The 19,706-nt window shown below is 37.0% G+C and overlaps 1 protein-coding gene across 1 annotated transcript in view; it reads right to left on the reverse strand.

The window, feature by feature from the left end:
* The window catches only part of IQCH (IQ motif containing H), a 64,232-nt gene that overhangs the window by 44,389 nt on the left and 137 nt on the right, over window positions 1-19,706 (reverse strand). The window contains exons 2-9 of the mRNA XM_074155717.1: window positions 18,948-19,070; window positions 18,645-18,736; window positions 18,180-18,294; window positions 13,591-13,713; window positions 3,323-3,434; window positions 2,436-2,564; window positions 1,424-1,632; window positions 1-168 (exon numbers count right to left, since the gene is read on the reverse strand). The exon at window positions 1-168 is cut by the window's left edge and continues 408 nt beyond it. Coding sequence (XP_074011818.1) covers window positions 1-168; window positions 1,424-1,632; window positions 2,436-2,564; window positions 3,323-3,434; window positions 13,591-13,713; window positions 18,180-18,294; window positions 18,645-18,736; window positions 18,948-19,070 — 1,071 coding nt within the window. The remainder of the gene's footprint in view (window positions 169-1,423; window positions 1,633-2,435; window positions 2,565-3,322; window positions 3,435-13,590; window positions 13,714-18,179; window positions 18,295-18,644; window positions 18,737-18,947; window positions 19,071-19,706) is intronic.

Genomic DNA, 19,706 nt, shown 5'->3' on the forward strand with positions numbered 1-19,706 from the left:
GACGATGCTCCCCCAAGATAAACAATAATGTTGCTTGAATGCCAGAAAGCCTGGAGCTTTCTGGTCTATCGTGCCGTGGTAAACAGCAACGTCGCAATCAAAGCACAGATCCCGTAAGGACTGACATGGAGACGTTTGCGGGGCCTGTGGGAAGAGAATAGCCACAGACTAAGAGTAATTGCCACTGATCATAAACGAGCGGTCACAATAGACTGCTGTATTGCTATTTACGACTTAACTGTGGGAATTTATGCATCTGAAATACACTCAGACTGATTTATACATCATAACCACAAAGTCCAGCCCAGCTTTACCATAAAACCCATTGCCACGCAAAGACCTCAGGCATCATGCAAAATTATAAGCATTTTTAGGGAAATACATTAATTGCACAGAGGAGCTATGCCTGATTTACTAAATATAAAAATTAAGCTCTACAGTGATTCACTGGACTCCAATCAGAAGGTAACTGCAGTAGCATTCTGTCACTGCGACTGCCTCCAGCGGAGCCAGGAGAATGGGAAACATCCCGCCTTATACACGCAAACGGGGTAAAACTCGGAATAGAAATGTTCCTGCCCCTTAACGGAACTCAGTATTCACTGGCAACTTTAGCCAGCAACTCATTAGCTCTGATTGTCAATCTAAGTGCACTATTTTCAATCTATTTTTAGGTAATTATTTTTATTTACATTAATAACTCCTTGACCTTCATTTCTCAAGTTTGCTTTATTTTTGATTGTTAGATCTCCTCTTTCATTTTCAGATCTCCTCAATGGCACAAAAGTCAAAAATTCTGGAAAGATCAAGCAAAACTCCAGACAGTTTGCTACGGAACACAATAATTAGCCATAAAAAGAAAGAAATGTCACTTTTGCATGGGGATCAAGAACAATCAGCAAGCATTAAGCAGTCAAGGTCAAACTCCCATACAGTCTTCTGTAAATATAAAGGGAAACACTACATTTGCTTAACTGCAGTGAGGGAGATTTAGATGAGACATTAAAAAACTCTTCTATAACAGTAAAGACAGTTAGTTAAGCACTGGAACAGATGGCCTAGGGAGACTGTGGAGTTGCTATCACCGAAAGTTTTCAGAACAGGTTAGAAAAACATCTGTCCGCAATATTACAGGTACAGGTAATTCTGCCTGGAGGTCTAGATAACCTCCTAACATCCTTTCTAGACTTATTTTCCAAGATTCTGTGAAAAAGCAGACAAATTTAGGTACAAGACTTGAGAAAGTTGAAAGTGGCAATATACGAAGTATTTCCTACTTACTTCAATATTTACTATTTACTAGCTTTGGTTCAAACCCTCTTATACCAATTCAGTGATTTACAGTCACTTCTTTAACTATCTCTGCTAAAGACAGTATTAAAAAACATGAATAAAACACTCATTATCCTCATTGTCCAAATACCTGAGAGGGAACCTGCAGCTCAGATTCCAACCGTTGAGCCGGATACGTCCGCACTGCATTTGATTTCCTTGTTGAAACCGTGGAGCCGCTAGATGGAAGTGGTGGAATGTCACCTTTACTAGAGGAATATTTGCCATAAATTGCTTCCTTTGAGTTTTGGAAGGTGATGGTATCTGTATTCTCAGGGTCCACCCTGCTACTAATCTCTCCTGTACCAAAGAAAAAAAAATTGATCACAGGTTTCATTGTTAAAAGAAGCGCAACAACGGTATCAAACTGATGTTCTGTCTCTTACCAGCAGGTACTGGTATGCTCCGGTTTGCTCTCATGTCCAAGCGGGTTGAAATTTTCATGAGTTATTACCAAAAACCACTGGAAGGCCATAAGCCAAACCATGCTATAACAGGTTGCTATTGTGAAGACTGAGATTACATTATTGGAAAATGTATCATGGTTTTAATCTATAACATTCTAAAGTTTGTAATATGGCAACCAGCAGTGTACACAGGATAACAATGTAAAAATATTAGCACTTATAGTCCAGGTTATTCCATATATAATTTTAGTTTTCAACGACCCCTTTTCATTAGGAGAACTTTTCAAACTTACAGGACTGCTGCTGAGCCCATTGCTCATTTTGCTTTTGCTCCTTTCCATACTGATGTAGCAACAACAGTTTTGGGAACACTTTGTGATAGATCAGAATCCCATGGCCCAGAGGATATTCACTTATTAGGATTCTTTCATTTAATCACAGCTCGATCAGCTGTTGTAAGTCATACAGGTCATGACTTACAGTAACGCTTTACACTAACACCACTGGTGAGATCTTCAGATTCAGGTGTTTAGAAACTGAAACATGCAGGGAAGGAGCCTACCAGGATTTCAGAAATCAACAGGGACCACATCATCACAGGAATTAAGAAATCCGATTTCCTTGTGAGATAAAAAAAGGGCCTGAAAGCGAAGTTGGAGATGCAATTGATGGTTGTTATCGATCCTTTGCACTCACCTACAGCCGACTTCTTGTGCTGCCTCTGAAATTCATGGAAAGGTGCTGCTTTGTGTAGAACAAGAGGTGTCTGGAGAGTTAACTTTGCTGCTGGGGGGATAAGCCGTTGCTCAGTTAGGCTCAGAATACCTGCAAGAAGATGACATTACTGAACAATTCATACACATTCTATGACAGAAAAAGAATTAGAAACAAGAAAGAAAGAAAGAATTAAATAGAGGCAGACTCAAGTTCTTCCAATTCCAAATCAAAACTAGGAAAGGCGCAGTTTTCTTTTATTGGAGGATTCTTATCTTTCAATATTCAATATTTTACCTGCAAGGAAGAGGAGCTTTGCCTATAAAAATTGATAAATCTATGAAAGATATTGTAATGGCGCTGATTCTGAGAAGGAACTATATGCTTGTGCAATGGCAATTTAATATGCAGAATGGATGAGAATTAACCCTTGTAAACCATAAATATGGACTGATTGCTAAAACAGTCCAAGTGCAGATCTAGTTAAGATTGAATGATTAATAACCAGACGTTAATCATGACCGTTTACTTTGACCATGTTATTTAGTCCTACAAGAACCATACATCACACACAAGCACCATACATCACACACATTTCTTTCCATGTTCAGTGGCAACTGAAGTCTGTGAATTACAAGATAACTGACTCAAGGAGGATAATGCTCAATATAACATATGCTACCTCCTAAGTTAGCTACCAATAAGTAGTCTGAAGTTGATCTCTGTCCTTTGCAACATTTGAGATCACAATTCCTACAAGTTTTGAGGTGCCAGAAGATATGATTACCAGATACCTGCTTAAAACAGCAAACAACGCTGCTTATGTAGCAAACATCTGTACAGTACCCAGGTGGGCCTCTGTGACTCACCTTTCGTTATATCTTCTTCTAACAGGGGCAAGGGAGAATCCGTGTGGTGAGAGGCCGGCAAACCCCAAAGGCTGCCACCTGTATGGCCTTTCACTATCTTCTGACTACACATCTAGGAAGAGACGGAATCTTCTTTTAACAAAGAAATCCAGCATTTGCAAAGACACACTTTTCTCCCACAATAATAAATAATAAATATAATTTCTGCTATGTATAGTTTCATTAACATTTAATAATGTACCAGTACAAGCATTTCTTTTACTACTTATGAACATGCTGCAGTATTGTCTACTGTCATTACTTTAGTAATTTAAAATAAAGTTAATTAAATCCAATTGATGTCTTGTGACTTCTGCTATGCAAAAATCCATGTACTAGTTAATAAAGGAATCACAAGAAGTTTGCTCAATTTTAATGAGTGTAGTGTAAACATAGTATTTCTTGACAGAACAGTCTTTAAGTATATAAAATGCATTAACAGGCAAGGTACCAGAAAGAAAAGGAAATGCTTTCAAAAATGTAAATAAATTTTTGCTGGAAAAAATACCAATGGAATTAAAATATGTGAAACTACTGAAAAACAGGGAATAAACTTCTGAAGTTTCAGGGTTCTTGAAGGACAGCAGGGAATGACACAGCCTGATAATGTGATGTGGAAACATGTGCCACACAGGCTGTGCTAATGTGGGGATTAAAGCTCCTTTACTTCCCCAATTAACCTGTGCCTGCCTGAAGAAAATGGAACCTGCTGGTTCTAAGTGCCAGGAATTCAAGCAGTGACACACATCACTTTGGGACAGTGACATCGTGTCTTACTGTTACGTTTATTATCACACAAATAGAACATTGCACAGGGCACAGAATATATTGCCACCGCACACTTCAATATTATAAATACAAAAACTCCGAGTTATCATTTAACACTTTTCCTGCCTCAAATATCCTAAGTATCTTCAGTTTCTTTCTGACTAGGAATGCACACGCTATTCCGTATGCATAGTGGGTTGTACTCAACTCCTAAAGAAACAGAGAGATGGATATTCAATGGATTTAAAGCGTTACAGCACATGCAACTTCAAGACAAGTTGGATGATAGTGAACCACCACCAGCAGAAGATTATATTGTTTTCTCTCACCTGGCTGATGCTAGAAAAATGAGACAGTGATAAACCTAGAGAAACGTGAAAGATTCAACTTAAATAAACTCAAATATTTTATGAGGCAAAAGGAAAATTTAACACTAGTCTTTTTCTAAATCAAACCTTTTTCTGTCAACAGATTTTTGGAAACCCAGATAAAGGTTTCCTAGTTTTAGCAGCTAAAGCACCTAGGGGTGGGGTGTGCTCTAACATGCACTGCTCAGAACTTCCCCTGCAACTGCAACTCCACAGGTCCTCCAGTAACCGTCATGCTGGGTCCAGGCAACACAAGAAGGAAGTGACTAAATTTGAATATATCGGGTAAATTGAGTGCCAACACACCGGTGTGAATATATTATCGATCTCGAGAAGAAGAATGGCAGTTGGAGGGGCATACTGGGGGTCTGAGCAGAAGAAACTGGCTCAGACTGGGAAAAGGAAGCCAAGAGCTTTGTATGCAACAGGGCACATCTCTCTCACAATCTGGAATGGACCTCAAGATCCCACAGTCTCATCCTTAGTCAGCAAATAACTGTGAAGCCCATTAAAAACAGTCCCATGCTTTTGCGGGCAACAATCTGTTACCAGTTACTCCATTCGTCTAAAGGTTAGAAATTAGAAATTCTTACATCGGATAGAAATGTCTGAACCGTAGTGACGAGGGCTTAAAGAAAACAACCTAGTGCCATGTCCTGGAAATCTTTTTTATTTGCTTTCTAAAAAATTATTTCATTATGAATGATAAACTACCTTAAAATAACGTTAAATACATAAAATGAGAAAGCTAGGAAATATTGATAGATCTGCAAAATAGGAATAACGGAATTTACCCCTTTTATAGAGCACATTGGGACTTCCTGGTTTAAAATAGTAGGTTTTAATGACTGATTATCATGCTCATGTACTGCTCGTAGTACCATAGGATCCAGGCCACGATTGGGATCTTTGAGCACTATTGTGTCATAATTAGTGAATAACATCAACCATCAACTTTATAGAAAGGGATAGGCAATTCTAAAGAACTGCTTATAATCCTAATAAGGAAATGAGATAAATCAAAATAAACTATTATAATTTTTCCTGCCAATTTGTATAATAACACTGTCCACAAGAGACATTAGGGAGATAGAAAATATGTATGCTTTATCATAATAGAAAATCTTTCAGAGAAATCATAGGCACTCATTTTAGTTATGGCCATTATGAAGCATTATGCTTTAAGGGATCTAGATGTATGAATCTTCATGTCCTTGTGTTCCAAGAAAATAGCAATAAGCATATAACAAAGATTAACTTTTTACCAGCTGGCATATAAGTGGCTTGACACTGAGAAAAGGGAATAATAAACCACACTTTTCTACTCACTCTCAGCTCCAGCAGTTTGTTGAGGACACAACAAAAATATATAAAAAGAAAAAAATTTAATTAAACAGTGACTCCTTTTTCAGGCTATTGCTATTGTATCAGTAAAGCATCATTGATGCTGCTTTTGGTCAGTTTTACTGTAGTTTAAATCCCAGGAGTTTTGTTATGATAAATAGCACCATGAAACATACGTATTTCATTTGTGTGCAGAGACGTAATGAGCTACAAAGAAAAGCAATTCAGGTGGAGTGTATGAGTCCAAAAGCAGCCTAGAGGTTTTTTCGTTTGGTGGTGGTTCTGTTTGGTTGGGTTTTTTTAAACCGGAGATAGATATTTAATTCTTCTTTGCTGCAGCCTTAATTTCTACAAAGTCCATGGCCGGTGTCACATTAAAATAAGGACAGATGCAACTGTAACGTAATTTAAGCTCTCATTTAACCAGCACAGTGCCACTATGATTCACTTCAGTACATGGTACAGGCAACACAGTGGAACTATGGAGTTGACCCAAAACAGTTACCTACGAAAATTCCACCCAATCTGTACACCCTTCTTTGATGTTCTTTCAGCATCCTATTTGCTGCATCAGCTGCACCCTTGGAGACTTCAGCGAGATATCAAAGCAAAATTTAACAAAATGCTTTCATACTTCAGTTATTTTCACTAAAATTAAGCCAATTCAATTACAGCAATAAGTCCTCAAAAATAATTTTGAGTATTAATTAATAGTATTAAGTACTGCAAGGAAAAAGGTTTACTTCTAGCATCCTTGTATAGTTTTATTACCATTATTCAGTGATTTTACTTAAAAAGATATATAAAAAATTGCATCTTTTAAAGGGTTTTCAATGGACTTTCATCTGCCTATATCAGCACAATTTAATATCTTTATTCACGCCTACAGCTTTTATGGCACAAACAGAAATGCTAGCGAATTTTACATCACATATCCAGATCTGGCAGCTCCTAACTAGTATTTTAACGTCTGTAGTGTAGACAGAGCCAAACCAGCACAAAAGCAAAGGATCACGCTCTAGACAACGCTCTTGCAGAACCCAAGCAACCGTTATCACTACGAGGTGACTGGAACCTCAAACATTTTCCTGTGTGAATAATGTCTCTGGTGAAGTTTGCTATGAAAATTACGACTCGGCAAGTCTGCCTTCCTGAAGTCAGCACACAGCCTGCTTCATCACGGGCACTTTTAAAGCACAGTTTTATAGGGCTGGAAGGGAGCACTTAGTTTGCAGCACAGACTAAGGCTGACTTGCCTTATAATATGCTTGGAGTGTGCTGAAAAACTATTTTTTTCATTTCAAGCGCTTCTGAGTGTAATTAACCTGGGACACGGGAAAAACAATTCTATTACCCCTTCTAAAGTGTTTTTCTCCTGTGGACAAACCTCTCCCACTTGATTTTTTTTTTCCTTTTTGCTTTGTTTTAAATAGGGCACTTGTTGTAACACCACAGGGATTTTCCGATTAGTTCTCTATTTGTTTTCTTTTTACCCAGACAGCAATATTTAACTAGAACAACATCTTTTTTTTTTTTAAGTGTGTTTATAAATATGTTTTTCCCCCAGTAAAAGAATAGGGAATAGTATTAAATACAGAGAATAGATGGCTGCCATCATGTATCAAAACTACAGTTTATCAACCAGGATGATTAGATAGATGAGATTTGGTTAAGTAAATATCAGAAAACCACAGGGCTTGATAGTAATTGTGAAAAAGGCATATAAAAGAGTAACCTATCATTTCATGATTATCTTCTCCAAATTGGCAATTACCTTCATATTTTTATTAAGAAGTTCCCACCAAGATTTGATGTACACAGCTCCTAATCCCTACAAAGGGAAGTGGGAAGCATAGAAAAATAAAAACAATGGACCTAAGCTCAGTTTTCAGTATGCTCAGAAAACTGGCAGGAAAGAGCTTGCAGAAGGCAAGTCTAATTGGAAGAAACTGGAACTCCGCTGAACTGCCTGTTCCACAGATAAAAAGTACTGTAGAAACCAGCTCAAACTATTCCAGAGGTGAAGCAGGCTAGGAAGGACAACAAGTTATCAAAGTTGATGAGTTATACGTTCTTCATTGATCTCAAAAGAAGAAAAAAGCACTCAGAAAAGAAAAAATGGCCCCATTGATGACTGCTTCTTGGTTGCTTAAAAAGGTAAGACAAAATGAGGTGGAAGTAGGAAGAAACTTCTGGGTAATAAAAAATTACATAATTAAGTACATTCAAAATGGTAAAAAGCAGGTAGTTATGAGTACAATCAACTCAATTGTAGTGCAAAAGGGAAGATGTCTCAGGCTACCTAAGGCCAAAACAGATCAGATAGGGCTCAGAAGTTTTCAAATTGGCTGATCCTGATGAAATACACTCTAGGATAAATAAATAATTGTCTAAAGCCATCTCAGAACTGCTGGTGAGACTCTTGGAGAATGGAAAATATACTAAAAGGCTGGAAAAGCGCATAGTTCCTATCTTTAAAAAGGTGCAAAGGATGTGTTGAGGAATGCTAGCCCTATTGATTTAACTACAATTCTGGGAAAAATTCTTCAACAAAAACCAAACAAGCTAGTTATAAATGTCTGGAAAATAACAAATAAATGAGCAACTTGAACCTGTCCAGATCAAATTTGTCAGACCAATCTAATTTTTTTCTACAACAGGTTAGCAAGTATTGTGAATAGGGGAGAAAAAGTAAGTACTACTTATCTTGACTTTAGCAAGGCTTTTGACACTACCTGATCGTGATATTAAGAGAGATGCAAAACTGCTTTGATAACTAATTCAGAAAGAATTTCTATGTCAGTATGGGAGGACAGTGAGAGCATTCAATAGGTCTGTCCCCTAAGCGTTACGAATCAAAGAGCCTGCTGTTCACGCAGGAGGAGGTATTTAAGTTTTAAGCCATGGGAGAAAATCCGTTCAGATTGTAAAAACCTCCAACGGAGTAAAGGCAGAGGCGCTCAGGGATTTTCACTCTTTGCTCTCAATCACAGAATCATAGAAACATTAGAAATGTCGGTTAGAAGGGATGCTTGTAGGACATCAAGTCCGATCTTGAGTCTACCGCCCGCAACAGATCAGGTCAGCTTTGGTTTTGTCTGGATGAGAATTAGTGTAGGATTTCATTGCATTTTATAGTTTTACAGCCTTACAGACTAAACATCTATTTTTTTTTTCCTGTGTTGATTTACACTCTGAGCAGCACAGCAAGGAAGAAGTATCAAAGAATAGTTTCACTCATCGTCTCTCAGTTTGGGGAAGAGAGTCTTGTTCTGACAATCAAGCCAAATAATCTTAGTAATAAATAGTAAATAAAGGAAGTGTTTAACTCTGGTTTCAAATAACCTAATTTTGGTCCTCCAAATCTGAGAACCAGCACATGCAATTCAGTGCAGAAATACTGCAGAATATAATACAGAAATATTGCAGAATGCCAAGTAAAGGATGAACTGTCACCAGTGAAACTGGGACTATTCTCAAGTCAGATGAGTCAAATTTGTAACAGTCTCTGTAAGAGATTTAAAATATGAACAATTTTTATGACTGCCTGTCTTTTTATTGAAGAAGATTTCTGAGAAGGAAAATTGTATAGAAAATTAAAATTTGTCCTTCTCATTCTGATTTACCTAGTCCAGCATTTTATCTACCTAATGATTAATACAGTTTCCCTTAGATGCAATACTGAGATATTAATACATATTATTTCCCTTAGATTTTGTTTATCTACAGAAAATCAAGTCCAACTTAAACAGAAAGCCCAACATTAAACTTTCAATATGGAGCAATGAGGCATCTTTTAACAACAGGTCTTTTATGTTATTCTTACCTACTTTAAGCTCGTAAAGTAACCAGAGTTGCCTCCAAACTGTCAATTTTCCATGTGCTTGGAAAAAAACAAGCTTTGCTCCTTTTAAGGCCTACTGCTCGCTCTCCCAGAAATTTACCTCTATCGAAATTCTGCCGTTAACAGGTGCGAAAGAGAATAGATGGAGAACTTTGGTGAATCCCACATCTGCTTTTTGAAAAAGGCAACAGAAGCAGCACAGAAGGAAGTAAGAAAGATAATTGCTGGCTTGAACTACATTTTACTTGTGGGCAAAAGGCCAGCTTACACGAGGCAGAACATACAGGACCAACTTATTGGAATTCAGGGGTGGGCCTCCCTTCTTGTCCGGAGACAGCTGTAAACCAGCAGCCCATAGCATCACAATCAGGCACCGAGTTTTGTCAAGGAATGCTGATATGTACAGAAACAGCTTCGGCGGCTTTGGCTGCACCCCTGCCTAGCAAAATGACAGTCAATCTCCAATTCCAGATGACAAGAACTGGATAAAAACTTAAAACAAATGGTGACCTTTCAAAAGATTAATTTGTTTACAACAAAATGTTCTACGTTTGTCATATGAGATGGGGGTGACCTTCACATTCCCATTTCTAGGTTGAAAGGATGCTGACTATAGTCATCTGTTAAGTTAACTCTATCTCACCAATTACTTCCTTTTTATTTTTAGTGACAAGATGATTTTATTAATTCCCTGTGCTGCTTATTATGATTACATACCATAATACAAATGCAACAAGCTTATTTTGAATTACTGTAGTGTAACATCGATTTGTTTAAGTCTCATTCTGCTACCACTGCCAAATTATGCTTTGACTGTAATTATAGCCATATGCATAGGTTTAAAACACAATCAGGTTTTGAGGATCAAAAGACCTGGTTTTCTTCTACACCTTCTTCTAGTCACTGGAAATGAAAAGAATTGCCCTGCCTTGACTTACTTTATAATTTTGGAAATGAATAGACTTTCAGTGATAAGCTTTAGTGATTAGCATGATGCAAATACTGAATAAAGAATGAATAACTGAGGATATGATTAGAATGGTTGTGCTCAAATAAGTTAGCTTAAAAAAAAAACCCCACCACAGCACAGAATCACTGCCATCACCATTAGAGCCACACTATATAAGATGCAACTCATAAAGGCTAGAAATCATCACCATATTAAATTCTACCTCATGAATAAATTAAAAGGTTCCTAAGTTTACAGTATAATATACATTTATAAGAAAACAAGGACCAAAAAGTGCCAGTATAATTCTATAAAAGAGCAGCAGTCCTATGAAAATGAAAGGTCTAGTTATGAATCTTTTCTACATTGCAGCAATATGTCAGAATTATTTTTGCTGCAATTCAGATTACTATTTCTTTTGCTAGATACTCCATGGGAAGTATACATATTTAATAATTATCTCCTCCTCATTTTTCATTTGTTATCCAGATACAGGCTACAAAATAAAGCGATGACCAGTCTGCCCACAGTGTTTCTAAAAGAATTAAATTCCTCATTTTAAGATAACTACAGAACTTTACATAGGATGAAGCGTTAGTGCTTATCAGACCCAAAAGGTACAAAAGGGCAATAGTTAATTGTTCTTAGTTTCTGTCATAAAATCCAGTGTCAGCAACTTTATAATATCAAAAGAGCAAGAAAAGAAGACATTTTTCATGAAACAATGAGATCCTTGCTAATAATTTTTCAAACTACTCAAATAGCAGGATAATAAAAAGTCCATGTAGATTTGTGCTTGACCTATCCGGTCATCTCAAAACCAGTGTGTTTCTAATCTCATCACATTTTTAAATGCTCGGGTCACCTTGAAAACTCAGATGCTGACAACTCTTGGAAAAAACCTGAATGCAGTTAACCAAGCAATTAGTTTTTAATTTACTTCAATGAGAGTCCTTCTGCCACTGATTTTTTTGAGAGATAATCTTTGATCTTATGTACATACGTAGGGCATGTACATGGGTATGTGCGTGTGTGTCCGCATGTGTGCGTACAAATATTGCCCTCTAATGGCTGATTAGTAAAACCAGGGTAGGTAGCACCTACCTTAATTCTTGTAGCTACTTTAATTTATATTTTTTTCAAAACTAAAGACCATATAATTTTAGACCTGCAACTACACATCCGTTTATTTTAGTTACTATTGGTGCTCTATAACTCTCATTCCTCTAAGTGCTAGTATAGATCACATTTAACAAAATGCCTTGATTCACAAGCTCATTAGTGGATTTTGCAAATCTAATTGCAAAATTTTACCCCCAGTGAAGCCAGAACATTTGAAAATACAGATTGTGTCAGGGGATTTGGAAACTTCTAAAAAGCTTCTAGAATAAATTAGAGGTAGGAAATACCTACTTGTTTCTTCAGCCCATCTCCCTGGCATAAACAGTTCTGTAGCAACTGTAAATACGTATCAGAGAATTGACTAATTTACACTAAACGTTTGTAATTTAAGTCAACGTTAAGAAGTTTTCTCTGATCAGTAGGTTTCAGTGAGAGTGGTAAAACACATGGCTCTCTGCAGTAGTATAATACTCCTCTCTGTGAGTGTTTTAGAGTGGTTCTAAAAAGCTATTAGCCATGATGCTTTTTTCTAATTAACTCTACATCACAGGGTTAGACAAATCACCTCTCAGTCTGGGCAACAGCTTTCAAAAATCATTTTTTATAAGTGGCAGCTTACAACTGTGCCATTCACAGATTCTGTTTATGTTGTTTAAAACCAGATACCCTAGACTGTCTTTTACAGCACTAGGCTTGCTGCATAATGCTTCTATTACATAAATTAAATCGTAGAAGAGCATCCTTCTGTGAGACCATTGGGCATATTCTTTCATGTGGACCACCGTGCTGTGCTAAATTTGTGAACATAACTGATCTTTGGAGGGATGCCCGGGCCTATTAAATTTTTTTAAAAGCATACTTTGCAGAAAGCGTCATCTTCACGTTCCTTTGTTTAAGAGGAGCAGCGGTTGCGGAACACAAATTTGGAAGAATCAAAACTTAATTTTACACAACTTGGACATTCTCAGACCAGACAGAAAAACAGAGAGGGGTGATTTGATGGTACAAGGCCGGGACTCTGAGGAGAGTGTTATGGAAGTGCTCAGTCTCAGCTCTGGTTGGTAATTGTTTTGTACTAAAGAAAACAGCTTATCTAGAAATAAAAGAAAGGCTGTGCTTCAGAATAGCTTGTAGCTTGACAGTGAGGGCACTTGGGATCTAGAAGACATGGAAAAGAGGGATCTGAATCTGTCCCTCACATTCCAAAGTAAGTGCTCCCAGCACGGAGCTAAGAAATAGAACCCAACATTCCCTCTCAAACCATGTCAGAAAAGTAAGATGCAAACAACACCTAAATTCATGTAGTCACTCTAGGATGCTGATGCTCTTTCAGTATCACCCCTATTTTTTTTGATTCAGTGACACTAACCTGTGGTCAGTGTCAGCAATCCTGTCACAGAATTGCTTTTTTTTTTGTTATTGTTTGAAAACAGAACATATTCTTGTCTTTTTAAGAAATGGCCTTAGACTAAACAACTGAGCCCATTCTTGTCAACAAAACCCTTTTTACTTCTTTCTTGATCTTTGGGCCACATCCTAAACTCCTCAGTCTCCAGTTTGCTTATCTTCACTCCCCGATTTTACCGGGATTACTTACCACGCACATTCCCATGTACACTCAGGCTTTTATTGGATTGGGGTCTTGCTAAACCTGTTATGCTACAGGTTTGTCTTCCCCAGTGTTGTCACTCCAAATGTTTTGATCGTTACATATCAATGTCAAAGTAGGAAACTGTGAGGTAATTTCACTTTTTTTTTTTTTTTTAATTTAAGATCTGATATGTATTAACTTCAATAGTGAAAAGCAATGCCCATAAGATAATGAGTTACTTACAGGATCAGATTTTTTCTTAGTTATAAGTGGCAGCTTGGTCTCACACTTCTGTGGTTTTAAACCAGCTTTATTATTGATGTTCTCTGAGTCGAGCATAATTTTCATATCCATTTCCAGCTGATGCTAAAATATATAATATGCATATTCTTAAAATAACTGTATTGGGACATAAGTATTATAAGCAGGAACTGGCTAGCATTCATAAATTTGCAAAATGATAATAAAAAGTCATGTTATTTGACTATCCACACAGACAACTTAGCAAGGCACACAACTACTACCCACCTATATGCTTTTGCCAAAATTTATTCAATTAATTTCATTACAAGCTCTGAAATTTCCCAAGTTGTGCATCTTTGAGTTAAAATCCGAGTGGAAAGGACAATCAGGTTTGACTCACTTGATTAACATGGGTAATTTGTGAATACCAATTACCTGTGTTATAACAAATATTTCGTACACCCCCTATCTATTGGGAGGGTGTTATATGTACTTTCTTCCCCCAGAAGATAATGAGTCCAATCTACCTTGGCCACGTTTACCAGAGACTTAAATTCATGAATCATTGACCTGATGGACCAGAACGGTTTCTTTGGATCGATTATGGCCCATCGACTCAATGCAGATAGAGCACTTGCTTTTCCGTAAATGAGGAAATAAAAAAATCCTTGGAGTAGTAAAAATGAAAACACAGTAGTTTTAATGTGCTGTGTTATCTGCATGGAATGGATTCAACTATTTAGCTAATAAAAATTATTATTACTTAAATCCCGATGGACAGAAAAAGACTTTCATCTTGTTATAAGAAGTATCTAAAGTACATGCTTTTTCTATGAAAGCCAGTGACACCATATACTTTTTCTAGAGGAGAAGTTTCTTAAGTTGAAAATATTTTAGTTCATCTTAATGCACGTGCTTTAGTTTCCACCTGGATCTGTATCAAGTGTAGTAGCATCTCCCAATACTTTTATTGCAATAACATTGTTAACTAGATGCTGCATCAAACTGGGTTTATTTCCCAACCAACGCCGAATGAGGAAGAATCCTCAAATGGCAGAAATTAATGTATCACCAGAGAAGCCAAAAGAACTAAGGTAATCGAGAAAAGCTGGGGCCCTGGCAGTGTATGAGGTTAATTCCCATTTCATGGAGGCAGGAATATAGAAAGTTCCTTTACATAGTAAGATCCAACTAAACATGTTTATACAACTAGAACTCTCTGCTGATGCTTCTATTGTGTAAACGTAAAAAATAAATTTATGAGAATTCTAGTTTTTGACATACTAAAAATGCCATAAAAAGTCTAAGAATCATTAGAGGTATATTTGAGCTATTAAACAATTGTATTACTTTGTGAAAGCACTAAAAATGGATTAATTTATTTATCTGCACAATATATTCTCTTCTTTTGATAGTAATTACAAGCAGATGTATCAACTAGATGCTCATTTAGATTTGGGTTTGTAAGAACAAAAGTTATTATCCAAGCCAATTACTCTTTTACCCACATGGCTGCACAGAGACAGAAAGTTCAATTTTCACCTCATCAGTGATTTTGTGGTATTTATTTTATTACTATAACACACCACTGTACAGAAAAGAAACTGCTTGTGCTATTAAACAAGAATTGGGGGAAAACTGAGTACCTTCTCAATTAAAATAGGAGATGATTCACAGTGCAGACTCCCCACTCAGACTGATGGTGAAATGATCAATGCTGGAGTGGCAGATTCCACTCAGCACAAGAATCTAAATGCTTAATAAAAAAAACCCCAAACAAACCTGATAAAAGTCACTTTCTCAGCTTAAGTGTATGTCAAGTGACAATTCTACTTTTGTAGGAGCTGATACAGATGGTACCATGGTTCTCTTCCATCTACATTATCCACCAATCTGTATTATCCAAAGTCTAAAATTTAAGCTATCTTGAACCATCTTGATGTAGAACAAGAAAAAGATGAGAATAGCAGGGCAAATATTGCATTAGTACCAATATAACGCTCAACACAAATGAGAATTATTGTGCTCAATTATAAACACGGAGTGTACTGGAGTATATGGAACAGATTGAAGTGTTCAGTAGAGTTAAGTGGTTCAAATCTTGTTCTACTTTGATACAAAAACCATTTCTGAGTGGAGAGCATTTTTATCATGTAGTAAAGCCAACAAATCTGATTCACCATGTAAAGCTGTTTTGCAGATGCACGTGGTGCATGGTTTCTGAGAGAGTCCAATTCTTCTATAAATGCACTACAATATATTAATCTGTGAAACAATCTGTACTATCGGTAACTAAATCTCTTCCCATGTCTAGCTATTTATGTTATTTGCATATTCTAGAGGCCCCTAGAAACATCTTTCATTTACATCTTTAACTCTATTAATGAGAGAATATTAACTTCTACTGTGTATTCAGGATGTCACAGAAAGTATCAACTTTTAGAAAAAAACAAACAACAAGAAAACCCCAAAACACAGCTGCATAAGCATCAGTTCAGCAGTTTTAAATTAGGCATTTTTTAAACAAAAATAAAAAATAATTGAACTTATGCACCTACCAGTTATGGATACCAATGTCTTTTCAGCTATTGCTATATAGAGGCTTTACAATTAATGCATGAGGAAGATGCCTCTTTATGGTTCTCAAGCTTTATTAGAAGAAGAAATCCAATTACAACACATACTGTGGCGGGGGGAAAGGGGGACAGCGCTTCACAATTCCCCCCCTATGAGCTAGATTTGCAGAGTCTTATCTGGCTGCTGCTATGACTGAGAAATACTGTATGTGTGAGTAAACAATAATTTTAAGCCTATTCTGACACCTGCGGGCAAGCTATTTCCCATATGACAAGTATTCTAGCAATACTCACGTGAAAATAGCATCTGTGCTTATTTGACTCCAACCTTGTTTCATCCTAACTACTACAAACACAACTTATGCTCCATTTCTACCCTCGCACAGCGTACTATGGACTGCAAAGCACAAAAATATTACTGCGTGAATTATTAATTTCTCTCAGAAGCATTACAAGTTGAAACATTGATCTCTTCAAGCCAATACTGGCTGCGAACAGAATAATATTCAGTTCACTAGTATTTCCTTTGAGCGGAAAGGAATTTTGAAAAACACCAAAGTATGCCTAAAAAAACCAAAACTGTTTATAGCTACAAGTAAGGAAAAGACAGGAATTAAGGAATCGTAGGTGATAATTTCCCAGCTGGATTTCACAACTATTTAATAATAAAAGCTTTTTATGTCGGCATGCTGGGCATGTACAACAGCTGGCAAAACAGCACTGTTTGCCATTTTCTTTATAATGGGAAATTAGGGGTAACTTGTGTGTCACTGGATATGCATTTCCAAGCAGATGCCATAGATATCAGAAATAAAAAGACAAAGAGAAAGTCAAGGCAGGACAGAGCACGTGCTCCACTGTAAATTAAGCTCATTGGTGCACATGAAGAGTTGAAAGACCATAGATAATACAGAGCTTTCAGAGTAGCTGAACTCTGATAATTTTTTTTTTCCTCACAATGTAAGTGTATTCATATAGGACAGGACTGGAATACTGTCCGGAAAAAAAAATCAGAGATCTCATTGCACCTTATCCATCATTTCAAGAGTAAGCAATATTTTAATACTATGTTATATTGGGATTTATTTTACAAAGATAATTAGCAAGGTGAGTGTCAGGCTGCTCATTCTGGTTATACCGTGTCAAGTAGCTTCAATCCCTAGCTCCTGGCAACAGCCTTAGAACTACAGAGAGCCTCTTCTTCAGGTTCTCCCTCACTCAAAACTCACTTGAATTTAAATTAATAATAATAGTAATAATGCAAAATTGTAAAAATGGGTATTTTTCAATTCAGCTAATTACCTTCATTTGTTTTTAAAATATATTTGAGGAAACCACATTGAAACCACCAGTCAAAATTCACAGCTTAGAATAAAACAGCAAAAATACCCCAGATATAAACATTTTAAGAAGGCTTTAAATGTTTTCACAAGGATTTCATTTATAAAAAGAGCAAAAAATCAGATTTCAAAGAGAAAACCTATATTTGTCAGAGGTGACTACCCTACACATGAACAGAAGTCTTTCCCCAAATTTGCCATATCTTTTATGCAAAAAAAAAGCCAAACCCAAAAAAAGGACCCACTTTTAGTCTCAAAAAACATAAACATTTATATCTGCGCTCATGCTATTCCAATATACAGTTCCATTTGTTTTAGACACGTTATTTGCAGAGTCACAGTTATGCATACAGTATTTGCGGGACTTGGACCTTACAGCTGAACAACCACCTGGTTTCAGAACACTTTAACAATATACTTGGGGGGAGGGAATAAAGAACAGAAGGCTTTTGGATGCACCCACGATGACACTGAAGTCCTTCCTCTCCTACCCCTCAAACTGCTCATTCTACTGAGAATTTTTTTAACACTTTCAGTCATAGATGATATATTATCAAAAACTGAATCGACATGGAGTCAGAACATAACATTATGGGATCAACTGGTAACCTACGAGACAGCAGCCTGCTCATTTAATGTGGTCTCTGGCAGAATAAGGAGTATTATTTCAGACCTGTGAACTTTGAGAAACGCGTAGTGCTGATTTGCTGTATGCCTGGACAGCCACCGGCTCAACAGGTACTCGTGGTAAAATAAGCTGTTTCTGAGAAGCACCAAAAGGAAGGCCCCTGATTTAGAAAGAAACAAACAGTGAGGTTTTAAAAAATTAGTTTGATTTTACTTATGAAACCCATACTGCTTCCATCTTGTTGAATCTGGAAGGCTATATATTTATTTAAATTTGTTTTTAGCAAAAAAAATAAATCACAGGACCTAACAGAAGGTTGCTGTAGCTACTTAGAACTGTATTTAATTTTGTATTTTTTTTTAACTTAAACAAAATAAAATAAAAATAGCAAATGACCAAAATAACCTCATCTGGGCCAATATTCCAATTTGCTTTACAAGATTCTGATACCACAGTTTTTCTGTCTTGTTACCTGCATTGTCTCTGCAATAAAACAGCTGTTCCACTTACCACTTAGGGGGCTCTTTTGAATGTACTTCTTTATTAGTAGTAGAAGAAATAGTTAACACTTGTCTGTTTATAGCATAATTTTCAGCATGTGTCTGTTAGAAGGAAAAAATAATGTTTAGACTATTACAAAGATATGCGGGATACTAAATTTATTTAACTCAGTTAATTTAGCAATCCAGATCTTCACTTGACTGAAAAGTTGATAGGTTTTGTGGTTCTATCAGACTAAATGAGATTTTGGCTCTAAGTGAATTACTGACTCAAAAACTGAATTGTCTTCTGGATCTACTCCATTTTACTTACTCTCAGCCCAAGTTCAGTTCTTTTAGTTGCTGTATCCAGGTCACTAATATCCACGGTTTCTACATTTCCTTCCAAGTTGATGTTTTTCACTTTGACTTTAAGCTTGTGAAGATCTTCTTTAACCTGGAAAGCAAGTTATGACAAAATTCACACCCATAAGCAAATCCCATGGCATTGTGTAGCAGGGTTTAATCCAAATTAAACGTTTCCCAAATACAGCAAAGAAATATACGCAACATCCTATATTTCTGTATTTTTATAAATAATACAAATCCTTTAAAGTCGTCGATTACAGAAAACCGGAGGAAAAAATTCATTTTAAAATAAATCTCACAAAGCAATGGCAATAAACTTCAGGACTGAGGTCCTTTGCCAAGGAATGATCCTTCCTTACACGTTTCAAACATCTCTCTTGGCTCAGTTGACTTAACTCTGCAGGAATCTCAAAAGTGTTAAGGAGGGACTCAAAGGCAGAGGCCACCTGTGAGGAGATGATGTCAGCCCGGATCAAAAATACACATTTACCCCGTGTTAACCAAAAAAGTTCGAGGCCGCATTACGCTAAGAACCATAACATTTAGGAGGCCCAAGCCTTTTTCCAAATTTCACCGGCAACGCCGCAGCCGCTCCCTCACGCAGGGGCTGAGCCCGCCCGTCCCCTCAGCAGCAGCAGGCCGCGCCGCCCGCGCCTCAGCCGAGCTGTGAGGCGGCCTCCCCAGGGCAGGAGGGGTCCCGCAGGGGCTCGGCTGCCAGGGAGGG

This window comes from Numenius arquata, chromosome 11, assembly GCF_964106895.1.
Source record: "Numenius arquata chromosome 11, bNumArq3.hap1.1, whole genome shotgun sequence".
Classification (NCBI taxonomy): Eukaryota; Metazoa; Chordata; class Aves; order Charadriiformes; family Scolopacidae; genus Numenius; species Numenius arquata.